At 37.9% G+C, this 14,550-nt stretch overlaps 1 protein-coding gene across 1 annotated transcript in view; it reads left to right on the top strand.

The window, feature by feature from the left end:
* Window positions 1-14,550, top strand: part of LOC122646680 (DNA (cytosine-5)-methyltransferase CMT2-like) — an 83,828-nt gene that overhangs the window by 19,764 nt on the left and 49,514 nt on the right. Inside the window, exons 8-16 of the mRNA XM_043840272.1 lie at window positions 1,838-2,043; window positions 2,156-2,225; window positions 2,332-2,540; window positions 11,531-11,589; window positions 11,666-11,732; window positions 11,828-12,157; window positions 12,295-12,363; window positions 12,457-12,543; window positions 12,623-12,710. Of these exons, the coding sequence (XP_043696207.1) occupies window positions 1,838-2,043; window positions 2,156-2,225; window positions 2,332-2,540; window positions 11,531-11,589; window positions 11,666-11,732; window positions 11,828-12,157; window positions 12,295-12,363; window positions 12,457-12,543; window positions 12,623-12,710 (1,185 nt within the window). The remainder of the gene's footprint in view (window positions 1-1,837; window positions 2,044-2,155; window positions 2,226-2,331; window positions 2,541-11,530; window positions 11,590-11,665; window positions 11,733-11,827; window positions 12,158-12,294; window positions 12,364-12,456; window positions 12,544-12,622; window positions 12,711-14,550) is intronic.

Raw genomic sequence — 14,550 nt, 5'->3', positions numbered from 1 at the left:
CAATTAATTCTAATCTAGCCATTAGATTAGGATCATTCTTTGGGGTTTGGTGAGTCCATCAAAGGGAAGAACTCGGCTGGAGTTTTGGGAGAATCTAATGGTCTACAACAACAACAGCAACTACAAAATAACCTTATCCCAACTAAATGGGGCTGGCTACATGGATCCTTGCTCTCCAATCGGCTCTATTCAAAGTCATAAAGGTTACAAGACCTAACCTATGCATGTCTTTTGCTCCCCACTTCAGTTAAAGTCAATTTAGGCCTGCCCCTGGCTCTTTTAGTTCCTTTGATCTGAATCAAATTACTCCTCCGAATTGGAGCATTCCAAGGCCTCCGTTGAACATGGCCATGCCATCGCAATTCTCAAGTGACTCTCGTAGCTTATCATGTATCAGATAAGCTAGGTCCTGAAAAATACAATGGGACGACAGATCCATCTCAACATCCTCATCTCTACTACACTTAGTTTATCTTTATGACGCTTCGTAACCGGATAACTGCCCAACATTCCGCCCCAACCTAAGCTATTGGTTTGATTTGGTTTAATTACAGTTTGGTCAAAATCTGAAACTTCTCCTTCAAATCTGAATTCCTCTAATTACTATCAAAATACCCAACCAATCTCTCTCATATTTTGAAGGGTGTTAATATTCATTGTGGGGGGGGGGGGGGATTGAATCCTAGAGTTCGACCTTTATCTGAGAATGTTGACTTTGAGGAATTTGACTGTTTTCTTGAGGTCCTCCTGTGAGATTAGGTCTGACATGCTACTACAAGTCTAGTCTTGCAATAGTCTATTACTGAATGCTGCACCTTTGTGGGTGGTAACCTAGTCACATGGAGGAGTAAAAAACAGAGTACTAATGCAAGATCTAGTGTTGAAGCTGAGTACCATGCTACGTCTCACACCTCGGATGAGTTGATATGTTTGAAAACTCTCGTGGGATAACTTGGTTTTCCAGTCACTGAACCCATGGGTCTAATCTGTGTTAATGAAGCTCCTGTCTATATTGATAGAAATTTTGTTTTTCATGAGTGAACCAAAAACATATTATAGTAGATTGTCATTTTGTGCGGGATGCAGCTATGAAGAAAGTTATCCCTATTCTTTGTATTCGTTCTCTAGACCACTAATGCTGTCAGTTATGGTCCATGCTTAATCATATATTCCAAGTTGGGCATGGTAAATATTTATGCTCCAGCTTGAGGGTGACTCTTGGTGAACACTGGATCAGTACCCTGTTTAGTAGAGTTGTACTGATTCCTAGTGGAGTGATGTACTGGATCAGTACTCTATTAAGGGTATTATTGTCATAACTGAACATACACTAATATATGTATTAGATCATAGGGAGGGTTTTCTCTCTGATCGATCACTTTTCTTCTCACTTCTTTCTTTATCTTTTTTTTTTTACTCCTTTTTCTTTTTCTCTGTTCTGCCCTATTCTGTAACATGTATAAAACATAAATGTTATTTAAAGCCTGTTAAGTTAGATATGCTTACTGAGTGATGGGATAGCAAGACCCAGTAGCTTTGCGGGCAGACCTCAGAGCAATGGTAAGGGTGCTCCATTGCGACCTAGTGGTCACGGGTTCGAGTTGGGAAATAGCCTCTCTGTGAAGTGGGGGTAAGGCTGCGTACATATGACCCTCCCCAGACCCCGCAGTGGCGGGAGCCTCGTCAACTGGGTACGCCCTTTCTGGACTATACTAAAACCTCAAAGGGGATGGCTTCGTTGTTTGAGTTTTTAATTTTTTCAAAGTTGTAAATTTTTTGTAGTTTATTTAATTATTGTCTGCTTCTGTATCTAATTTAATTCCCTCGGTTGCTTCAGACAATCCAAAAGAGAACAGCAGCCTATCCTCATCCAGTTCTGCTGATGCAGTCCACATGGACAGTAGTGGGCCCTGTTTGGAGGAAAGACCTACCCATGGATATAAAAAGTCAGAGCTAACACTATTAGGTCTTTATTCTGGTTGTGGGGGAATGTCAACTGGCTTGTGCCTTGGTGCCAAACTTTCTGCTGTAAATCTTGTTACGGTAAATCTTCAAACCCTTGCATCTTACCATTTTTCCCAAATTCTGATATTTGCTTCAAAGTTCTAACCAGACCACTTTGTGGAATATTTATTTTCTTCCCTTGCTATCGTAGAAATGGGCTGTTGATTTTAATGAATCTGCTTGCGAAAGCTTGCGCCTAAATCATCCTAATTCACTGGTAAGTATGCCTTAACATTCTCATGGATTAAGTTGGGGGTATGCACAAATCATTGGAATTAATATTTATTGTTTCATGTTTTTTTTTACAGATTAGGAATGAATCTGCAGAGGATTTTCTTGACCTATTGAAGGAATGGGAAAAACTTTGCAAACGGTATGTAGTGGATTTAAGAAAAATGCACAAAGTTCCAAACACAGATGAGGGAAACGTAAATCCAGCGTACAAGATTCCAACCGGTGAATATGAAGTTTTGAAGTTAGTAGATATTTGCTACGGTGATCCCAGTGAAACAGGGAAACGTGGGTTGAAATTTAAGGTATACCAACAAATCAAACATTTCTAGGAGTCTACGCATGGTTGCTTAAAACCAAATCTGAAGCCTCCTGTTTTAATCTTTTGATGTTGGCCATTTTCCTAATAAATTTTTCTTATTTTGTTATTTTCCTTCATAATCTGCACATAATATGATCCCACATTTCTAATGTGATTGTTCCATTACTTTCCCTGTACACACTATTTTGATTCAAAAACTTATATATCTTTCTGATGGTAACTGTAAATTTTGCTTTTTGTTTAGAAAGGCATAGAGATCCTCTATAATGTTATGCATCATTTTATCCTTACCTTTCCAAGGAACTAAAACTCGGAACTCTACCAGGTTTCGACCTTGGGAAAAACCGAGTTGACTCGAGATATCTCGAGATCTCGGTTGAGTTGGTGCATTTTTTTTTTCAACTCGAAACTTGGTTTCGGTGGGTTTTAGACCTAGTTTGGGTCTGAAACTTGGTACTCATCCTATTTTAGGTCATTTAAACACAATGACAGTATCAGATTTTGCAAAAACAAAATCCAAATAGGAGTTTCACTTGGTGGGGAAACAGGACAGACACTTATGCTAGAAACCAAGACAGACATAGGTCAAACATTTATTTATGCATAATACAGACTCTTATTTATGAATCAATAAGCAAATACCCCTATTTGAATCCAACAAAAATAGTTAAAAAATAAAAATCCAAAAGGAAAAAAAGTCAACCCCCAGTTCAAGAACAAAAATTGGATTTTCGGCGGTAGATGCAATTTTCAACTTTCTGATGCTGGGGTTTTTCTCAAATCTAAAAATTCCATAAATCTTAATATGGTAAAATATTGCTAAAGACCAAAAGTACGGTAAAATATTCATTTGTTTTGATGTCCGAAAAAATATTTTCATTCAGAGCGATTTTGACAGCATTCGTGCACACCAAATTAAGGTTGACTGGTACATTAGCCCTTCAATATAAATCAGATTTAAGCAATCTTGGACTTGTTGGAAAGCTTTTGAAAGCTTTCCAAGGTTTGCATAGATAAGTGTTTGTATACCAAGATTCCCATTGAGATCTCGAGATCTGGCACTCATATGAAGGAGTTTGGGTCGAGATCTCACGAGAACTTGACGAGATATTGCACTTTCTTGTTTCGTATGCCATCTTGTCTCGACCTTGGGAAAAACCAAGATCTCGCTCGAGATCTCACGAGTTTTAGTTCCTTGTACCTTTCCATAAGGACAAAAAATCATGGCAAGCTCACACCAAGAAAATTTGTTATTCTCTGTTGTAGAGTTGTGACATTTCCCATGGTCCTTGCACATAGAGCTCACATGGCATTTCCTTCGCGTGGTACTGAGGGAGAAGAAATGTCAGGAAGAAATGTCGGGAAAACTCTTCCGACGCACTTCCCATTAGTCTCCCTGAAGTAGGACAAAACATGAAGAAAAAGAGTCCAAAACACTATTCACATGAACAGTGTCACGGAACCTATATTGCCTTGGTGTGAAATGTGAATGCTACTAGAAGATCCTGTGGGAACCAAGACCAGATCGTGTGAAGACTTTTTTTAGAAGGGTCAATTTTGTCTATGCGTGGGGATTTAGGAGTTGGTTTAGTTTCTATTTTTATAGTTATTTTGTTTCTATCTTCTGTTTTAGTAACTTAGTCAAGTAGGCTTTCTATTTCAGTTAGTTTCTAATTCAGTTTAATACTTGTAAAGCAAGTCTCAGCCATATAAGAGACTGCTATTTTATTTCCTTTTATTTTTTACTCATCCCCTTGAGTCTATTTATACGTAACTGCCCATAGAGGCTCCCCACGATTTAGTGAATGATTGAGTATTGCTTTGAGCAAGTTTATTAGCCCATTTTGAGCATAAACAAAACACATCACAATCAAGGTTTAAAATCTCGTTTCGTTTCGGTGTTTCGGTCTGATCGAAATATCCGAAATATCCGCAATTTCGGATATTTCGACCGAATTGTATTTTTCCTACAAGATTTTGGTAGCTTATTTAAGTGGGTTTTAGGCCAAGTTAAGGCCTGAAATTTGATGAAAACCCTATTTTAGGCTATATAAACACATGTAAATGTTCAAATTGCAAAAATAGTCACCCAAAGTGGTGTTTTGGATTTGCACCATTAATTGGCAATATACGGTCGAATCCTATTGTATAACTTAGTTTATTACACATACACATTGTTTAAGACTTTAGTACTAGAGGACATAATAATTAATAAGCAATTTAAACAAGTAAATTCACTTGGAAACATAAAATCAATGACTTATAAGTCATATATTAAATACAATAAGTCAATAACAGAATGACATCAATATCCCAAATTCCCAATACAAGTCAAGTAGCCATCAAGTGACTCAAATGTCTAATAATAATTACTCCGCAGTTGTGGATCGACCCCACTCATAATCTGATGGAGCCGATGTGCATTGTTCTCCGATTGTAGGACATATGAGTTCCATGTTATAGTCTGGGAGAAGAAACGAGAGTAGTCATCCACAGTTGCCATGTAAATTGCATCATCAACATGCTGATAGTAACCTATCCTAGGATATGGGTCACCAAAGTGTGAAGAACCACGACTACCCACTGATCCACTGTGATATGATGGCTTTGGGAGCATGTACGGGTACGGCTGGTGGCTTGGGTAGGAGAAGATGTCTGACATATAATAATTCCATCACAAACAAACATGTATTGATCATGTTTTTTTTTTTCAAAAAAACATTTTTGGAGGAAATGGTTTTACCTGAAATAGTGGAAAGGCTTCACTGATGTGCTAAGAAGGTTCAATACTGTCTTCCCCAAGTGCTTCCGGCGTAGATTCGGTGAAGATTCGAAGAACAAAGCAAAAATCACCAAAAAAGAGGGAAAGATGAAGAAATGGGAGCAAAAAAACGAAAAATATAAGGCTTGTGAGCTCTTGGTCGAAATTTCGGCTGAGACTCATGAGAGTTGGAACTTTTTGTTGGAACCGCTTCCTCTAAAAGGCCGACCTTGTAGGAAAGGGAGGAAACAATATGTATATCATACAGGAGCTCTAACACAGCGGACTATCCAAAGGGGGACACGGGTGGATAAATAATTCAACACCTGCCCGCTCCCAGGGGGACTTGATACTGTGACCCCTGCCTACTCTGATACCATGTTGGAACCGCTTCCTCTAAAAGGCCGACCTTGTAGGAAAGGGAGGAAACAATATGTATATCATACAAGAGCTCTAACACGGCGGACTATCCAAAGGGGGACACGGGTGGATAAATAATTCAATACTTTTATAACCATGTTTTGTAACATCTTGCAAATTTTTGCGAGATGTTACAAAGTGTCAAAATTTCGTGAAATGACCGAAATTTTGGTCGAGTTTATGTATTTTTTCATTTGAAGGTGCATTTCGTTTCAATCAGAACGAGATATTCGAAATTCTCAAAAATACGACCAAGACGAAACGAGTTTTTGTTTGGTCACAATTAGGACAATGGTCTGGTAGGTTCTGAATGATATAGCAGAGTTCCTTGTGTACTCTAAGAACCGTATTCTAGGAGGTTTGGTATAAATTTCTTCAGGTATTGGTTCCCCTAATGAACCCATGGTCGAAATCTATCTGTGGAAACTGTGGAGAGGAAGATACTCCCAAGAACAAAGGACAAGTGATTGTCTTCCTCCTATAGAACCAAGTGTGCCATCTAAAACCCAGGAACAATAAAACATGAATATTGGATAGTAATCAAGCAATTCATTACTGATATGCATCGAATTAAAGGAAAATCCAAAAGGTGTCAGATTGTATTCTTGTACTTAACCCATAATAAGGAGAATTTCATTGGAACACGATCTAAACAACTATATGGTTTAATAAGGAAATACAGATTGATTGATGATTCTCAGTACCTTAATTTTCTCTGTATCGAATAACGTTATGGACAACTTCGAAGGTGAACGACCACACAGTCTTCATCAAAATTCGGACCTTGAATGTAAAATTATATATATCTGCAGACACAACCAATTGGCTCCATCAGCTATTCTGTCATCATTTCAGAGTTAGAGGAGGTGAATGCTACCAAGTCTTGGTGCTTTTACAGCCACTAACTAGCTTGGGCTAGTAAACACCTGTAAAAACTGGAGGAAAAAAAAAAGGAAACTTAACCCACATACACGATTTTCCCTTCATCGAACAGATAGCTGACTTAGCTGCAACTTTAACCCAAGTCTTGGTGCTTTGACGCCCTAAGATGCACACAACGCAGAGAATGATTTATGGACTAAAACCCACAAGAGCCACGGACTTATTCAAGAGATTCAGGAAATGTTATAAAAAGAAGAATGATTATTCATGAAAGTCCCGATATACAAAAATCCATTTGAGAAAAAACAACAATTTTCAAGCAGAAACGACAGTCATATATAATTTAGAGAAATCAATTTTGTGGTTATAACAAATTAATTAAATCAATTGCCCCTTTAAAGGGGTAATTGTTCCATATGTGCAGCTTTGGGATGATATCGAATGGCATTTCATCGGGTGAGGGTGAGGGGGTGCAGCGGCCGCCAACGGGGCACGGTGAGGAGAAGCATTCATGGAGAAAAAAAGAAGAATAAAAAGGTGGGTCCCACTTCTGTTAATAAAAAAGGAAATAAAGCAGTTTAGGAGTCAATAAAATAATTTTAAAAAAGAACCTACCGGTTAACATCAGAAAATGGGGGGTAGTTTAGGAATTTTAAAGTACCAGGGGAGAAGGAGAGCTAGAAGTTTAATTTTTTTGGGGAATCAGAAAAGGAAGTTCGAGTAGGGGAGTTTAAGTTAATATAGGGCAAGTATAGGGGTTTATTGAGAGAAAATTTCCCAAGTTTTATTCATAAAGACTATCCTTAACAACCAAGGAAATAACAATTATTTATTGAAAGAAAACGCTCAAACTAAACTAATAATGTAAATCCCGTATGCCTACCTTCTACCAAGGTTCTAAAACTCGGGTCTCGGTGGCATCTCGGCCCAGCCAGAAAACGAGATGAGTCGAGATCTCGCTGAGATCTCGGCGAGTTGCTGCATTTTTTTTTTTTTTTGACTCGGACCCCCAACTCGGTGGGTTTTACACATATTTTGGGTCTGAAACTTGGTATTTAGCCTATTTCAGGCCGTTTAAACACAATGGCATGCCCAGATTTCCCAAAAAACAAGTCCAAATATGAGTTTCACTTTGGACCATAGGTTGGTAGGCGACGAGTCGTACTAAAAGGATTACACAAATTTTTTGAAAAAAATAGATTTGGGGAAAACTAGAAAATACCTTTGAAATCCTTCAAATAGGTGATGATTCTTGGACTGTTGGAGTTGAATCTTCAATTTAGCACTTGAATCTGACTTGAAACATGCAATCCACCCAAGATTTGAAGGAAAGAGGAAGAAAATTGAGAGAGAGGGCTGTTTTCTCCTTTCTTTAGAGGCTAAGGACAGAACTTGGCGAGATTTTCGAGTTCTGTCCATAGCTTAGTTTGTAATGTTTTGGTTAGATGGGTCAAATGGGCACAAAAAAAGGGTCAAAACCCATATCCATACCCATACCGAGATCTCGGCGAGAAATTGCATTTTTATAACTAAAAAAATCAGGAAATTGGACTCATTTGGCTGGGCTGAGACGATACTGAGATCTCGCCGAGATCTTGCCGAGAAATTGCATTTTTATAATACATATGCCATCTCGACTTGAGATTTCAAAATACTGAGAAACTCGGCGAGATCTTGTGAGTTCTCGAACCATGCCTTCTACCCATATTTTGGGTCCATTAAAGTGGTAAAGAAAACCCATTGGACGAAAGGCCCAACACATATATAACCCAACCCAAGCCTTATTTCCACTAAAATGTTGAACTCACTGTCACTAAGAGGGGGTGAATCACTGATAAGGGGCTCACAAAACTTTGTCTCTCCGATTGGGGGATTCTCACACGTTGAGCTGGCGCACGTTCACATCCACACAACCATAAAACACAAAGAGCAAAGCACACACAAACACATCTACAACCCAAGACATATGTGGTTCGCCAATGTGGCTACGTCCACAGTGCAAATGACTCTTTGGGCTACAACCCAAATCTAACCTTAGTACAATGCACACCACCACAAGGAGCACCAATCCCCGGATTTATGTAGCACCCACTACAAAGGAGCACCTATCCCCAACTTTATGTTGCACCCACCATAAAGGAGCTACAATCCTACAACCCCTCTATCAAGCATCCACTTGATAGCTACTACAATAATGGGTCTACAATGGCATATGCAAATACTAATATAGGCCCAATGTACTGACTATGGCGTTTTTTCAAACACCTTGCGTACAGTCAAATACCCTTACAATAGAGAAAGCACAAATTGAACAGTTAGCTAAAATATGATGTTTTTCCTTGCTTGCTTCCACTCACATTCTTCACCTTAACACTTGAACTTCAATCAAGCTTCTTGAACAAGTTGAATCCTCCTCGTGTTGTTCCTCACAAAGCCTAGGTTTGTTGGGGAGCCCTTTTTCTCCTCAACACACAACCCTTGATGCACTCTGATGAGCTTGAAGAATCCTTCCCAAGTGGTGCAAGACCAATGAAGACTCGAAGGCAATCTTCTTGGGTTTTCTCTTGGAGGCTCTCTTCTCTCGAGTGGTGTTCTCTCTCTCTTTTTTTGTGTAGCCCAAAGGCCAACTTAAATAGTCAAGGATGACTTACACACTTTTGGTCACATGTAGCCTCGTTTGAGGCTCGATGTAACTTGCTTGACGTGGAATGTGCGTCAACTGACACAGCATCACTATCGATAATCCCCTATAAGTGTCGAACATAAACTATTGAGTGTCTAGTTTGCCAAACATGCATATTGACACAAAACATACCTAAGTCGACATCGAGAATGCGTCAAGCTCCATGTGATTGGTGTCAATGAGACATCATTCAATGTCAAACCGAGTGCATTCGATCTTGAATCTAAGCATGTTTCTGCACTTCTCTATTTTGCTGAAACTTCGACCCTTCTTCCCAACTGGCCATTCTTGCTCTTCCATATTAGCACTGCATTCCTTGATTCCTTCTGAAGTGAGTGTGTTGGTCCAACAACCCGTGTTGACAACAATGACAACATACATGATATATGTTCTCAACATAAAATAAGTCTAATTCTGTATTTTATCTGCAGCAGTCCATGTGAGGATCCCACACGGATCTCATTAGTCAAGTTTCAGTTCACAAATGAGGGACTGGACTACTGATTACCTTACATTGAAATGGCACTAATGTAATTTTGTGAAACTTTAAACTCATTTTAAACCACTTCCTATTCTCTATGATATGGACCCTCCTACACTCCAAGCCTACCATGTGGCAAAGGGCCTACCATTATTTTTACCCACTTCGTTGGAACTCATCTTGTCTGTATATATTGGATGTGGAAAAGCATATTAGCTGATTGGTTTCACTTGATGATTTTGGAGGGTACATTCCGAAGGCCTTGGCTTCACACACTATATCTGCGTTTTTATTGGATTTATTGTTGTTGGTTATGCTTTCCAGTTGAATCTCAGGTCATGTAACACATACCTCTGATCTGTTACTTCCATCTCCAAGTGATTTCTTACTGGCCAAGTAGGTGCACTGTTCAAGAAATAGTTTTATTTATTGAAAGCTACCCCTATGCCAGCTGGAGTAAATAGCTCTAGTAATTTGTTTCTGGTTCTTAGTCTGGGCGCATTCAGATCGGTCGAATTGGGTTGTGGAGAATGATCCAATTCTTCTGTTTGGATGACCTTTTAAGTCTGGAAACAGAACTGAAGCAATACCACTGGGACCGTTAGGGTGGGATTTAGTCTTGAAAATTGTCTTAAACCTTTGCCCAATGATAGGGAATTAAAAACTTAAAAACGATACAATTAGAGATTATAATACATCAAAGAGACTTGGGAAATGGAGTGATCTTAGAAGGTCTTTCTCTTTTCCGTCTCTCCTCTTATTGTTTGACATCCAATTCTAGCTTTTGTGAAGTGAAGTGAAGAGTAAAATTTAAAAGTAAAAGTATAAGTGAAGAGTAAAGATAAAAATAATATAAATAAAATCTAAAATATAAATATAAATGAAAAATAAAATAAAAATAGGAATAAGAACATAAAAATAACAATTAGAAATGACGAATTAAACATAAAAAATTAAACTAAAAAATTATAAGTTCAGAATAAACAATAGAATAAGTAAAGAAATGCTGACAACATACCCTAACTCTCTAATGACAAATAAGCATAAAAAATTAATTTATAAAAAATTATAAGTTACAGAATTAAACAATAGCATAAGTAAAGAAACACTGACAACAAACCCTAATTCGCTCTCTCTCTTTCTCTCTCCTTTTTGGTGTGTGTGTGTGTAATGGTTCCATGCTCGACTTGATTTTATATGAATGGTGTTATGTCTATGTTAAAGGTGACTTGATGGGACCCCCAAACGATTTAATGTTTCTTTTGTGAATGTTTATGTTGCCTTTTGGTTGGTTTTATGTTAACAGATATCCGCCCTTTTACCTTTCAAATCCATGGTTACAAATTTCATTGGTCTTTTGAGATCATTCGAACGGTGGAATGAATTGGCAGTTCAATTACATGGAAGAATTAGCAATTCCATTGATTTCAAAACTGTGGATTCTTAATGATAAATGTGGTGGAGAACGCAATGAGATATTGTGATTATGCATTCTAGCTTTTTCTTCTATAAGCAGTCAAGCAATTTAGATTTTCACTCATATGTTTTTCTGGTTCAGAATATAATTCCCATAGTGCACGTATCAGAAAAATAATACTTCTATGATGTAATTCTTATGAGTACTCATCATGTTTTGGGAAAATCATTTTCTGTTTTCAATTTTCACTGACAATGAGTAAACTAATTTTGTTATAGATAGAATAAGTACGAATTTGATAAAATTTTGTTCCAAGTGGCATTGTTTAGGTACGTTGGAAAGGTTATGGTCCAAGCAGTGATACATGGGAACCAATTGAAGAGCTGAGGTATGTCACTTTCTAGGTTGTGACATATTCTTCTTAATATGATTTATCGCTAATTAACAATATGTACGTTTCTCAGTAAATGCAAAGATGGAATAAGGGATTTTGTGAGAGAAGGATTTAAATTAAAAATATTGCCTCTTCCGGTAAGCCTTACTTGAGATGCTTAAATTGTCACTCCTTTAAAAAAAATACAATTTCTATCAAACTTCCATTTTCTTAGCAAATTGGTGAATTCCAGGGAGATGCTGATGTTGTTTGTGGAGGGCCTCCATGCCAAGGGATTAGTGGCTTTAACCGATTTAGAAATGTTGATGCCCCACTAGAAGATGAAAGAAATCGTCAAATAATATTTTTCATGGATATAGTGAAGTTCTTAAAGCCCAAGTTTGTTTTAATGGAGAACGTGGTTGACATTTTGAGGTTTGCTGATGGTTCTCTTGGAAGGTATGCTTTAAGTCGTTTGGTTCACTTGAAGTACCAAGCTAGGCTTGGAATCATGGCTGCCGGTTGTTATGGTCTTCCACAATTTCGATTGCGTGCTTTCTTGTGGGGTGCCCATCCCTGTGAGGCTAGTGCTCTCTCTCTCTCTCTGTGAGTGTGTATGTGTGCATGCATTTACGTGGCTGAGCACATGCATGTATACAAGTGTGTATCTGATATTTTTAGTAGGTATTAATTTGTCAATGGTTTTTCTTTTTCTTGCAGAAACTACCTCAGTATCCACATCCAACACACGATGTAATTTTTAAATATGGTGCTCCATGTGAATTTGAGGTACTAATTTCAATTTGATGTATTGACTGTTTAATTTCATCTCATCTCTCCTTTATTAATAATTAGTTTCTCACTTTATCTTAAATATTTCAGCGTAACACTGTTGCTTATGATGAAGGCCAGCCCCGCAAACTAGAAAGAGCACTTTGCCTTCATGATGCTATCTCTGATCTCCCAGCTGTATACTTATTATCCTTTTTTCAATTGATTTAATGCTCTTGCTTAATCAAGTAGTAGACTTACAATATTTAGTTCATAGGTGACAAATCATGAAACTCGTGAGGAGATGCCACACCAAATGCATCCAGAAACTGAGTTTCAAAAATTTATAAGATCAACTAAATATGGTAAATTCTTAATCTTAGCAAAATGTAGAACCGATTTTGAAGTTATTTTGCATTTTGCTGCTTAGCTCCCTAGTTCCTGAATCTGGAGAGAATTTAATTGATTAAGCTGTTCTATCTGGTTTTCTGTGTGATTTTGGTGCTTATATATGGACTTGATGCTGTATGAAGGGGCAGTTTGATCTTCCTAGACTCTTCGAAAGATTCCACTGAAATAATGTTGCTTAAGTTTGCAGAATTTCGAGATGGGCTCTTACCATCTTATTGCATCTCATCTCATGAATGGATCCAATAACGAGTTTTAGGGTGTAAAGACTGCTTTAGACATTTCCTCTCCTACCTTGTAATGTGTTTGTCTTGTATTGTTGTACATGTGCCTCCCTTGGATCCCAGAAGCTTTACCTAAAAGCCTTAAGTTTATCCTCTTTAGGTTACTATTTGAAACAAAAAGCAATCAATGTTACCATCATCGTACAATAGAGTGGTTTTGTCTAATGATATCTTACTTCGATAGTGATTTGAAACCTAAGAGCTGATATCTATTCATGCCAGTTCCCCATTCCTTGGTCTGAAAAATTTAAGTTTCATATTACTTCCACTCCCTCAGTCGTTCCCATCACCAGTAGGCTATCGAATTGCGGGCTGCACCAATATCCTAGCCAAAGGTACATAAGATATCTGTTTTTTTTTTTTTTATCATATCTTAAGTATGTTGGGCGTGCTTGATCTTCGTACCTCAGCTTGAAAGGTAGTGTTGAGTCTGTTGAGTGTTGTGGTACAAATGTAAAATAGGAGCATGCAGTAAAAGTGGAGGAAGCAGTTTGCTTCTTTCTTCTCTTGTATCCTTTTCCCCCTGTCTCCAACTTTAAATCATCTGAAATATCAATAGAACAATACAAGGCCCTTATGGGAGGTTAGCCATAAAAAAAGTTAAATACATATGATATGGTCTGAACGAGGTTTCTGGGTTTTTCAGAGTGTTATATTTGACTTTATATGACCTTGGTACTCAAGTTATGACTGGTAGAGGCAAAGTTTTGTTGAGATATTTTGTAGTGGAAGATTTCTGTTGAATCTGAAAAGTGCAAAACAAAGTCTTCAGTGGCAGCATTTGACCATTTGAAGTCATCCTTGAGTTAATTAAGATATGTTAGGTATCAGGAAACCCAAAGAGAAGTGGACATTTCAGGGTGCCTTTGTTGATTCTGTCCTGCTTGATTGGAATACATGCTTGAAGTATTTCCTGTCCGTGCCTATCATGGTTAGATGATCTTCAATCATCCAATTAACCATCTAATAATTTTTAACAGTTTGACATGGAAATTAATTTTGATACAATTGATTTACCTTGTCCAGTGTCCCAGTGATACGAGTGGTTGCATTCATCTGATAAAGTTTATCTTCAACAAATCACTCTCTTAGTTTGGCTTGTTCCATGGTGTCTTCTATACGCAACACAGGAGGTGAAAAGACGTGGCCATACCAACCCCAAGATAACCATTTTACGAGTATTTCTTATTTTATCTATATGCCTCTTAATGGCAAATCTGATCCTCAAGCTCTTGGAATAGAACTTACTGGACTGCTCTGCTAAATGGGTCTCCAAATAAACAGAGAATATTAGAGAACTAACAGAGCAGCGTATGGGAAATTGATGACAAATAGTAATGTTCAAAATTAATGAAGAAAAGGAGAACTTGAATGACTTGAAAGGGGTTGATCTGATCGACCCCAAAACCTGGTCAAGTGCCCCTTTAAGTGAGGGTTGTCTGCCAGTAAAAGATCAGAAATCTGAGATCAAATGCATGGTTGCAAGGGGAGAGGCCTAGCACTACTAGGATTT

Source organism: Telopea speciosissima, chromosome 11 (genome assembly GCF_018873765.1).
Source record: "Telopea speciosissima isolate NSW1024214 ecotype Mountain lineage chromosome 11, Tspe_v1, whole genome shotgun sequence".
Taxonomy (NCBI): Eukaryota; Viridiplantae; Streptophyta; class Magnoliopsida; order Proteales; family Proteaceae; genus Telopea; species Telopea speciosissima.
Note: the sequence above shows the minus strand (reverse complement) of the source record. Positions and strands in the feature narration are given on the sequence as shown.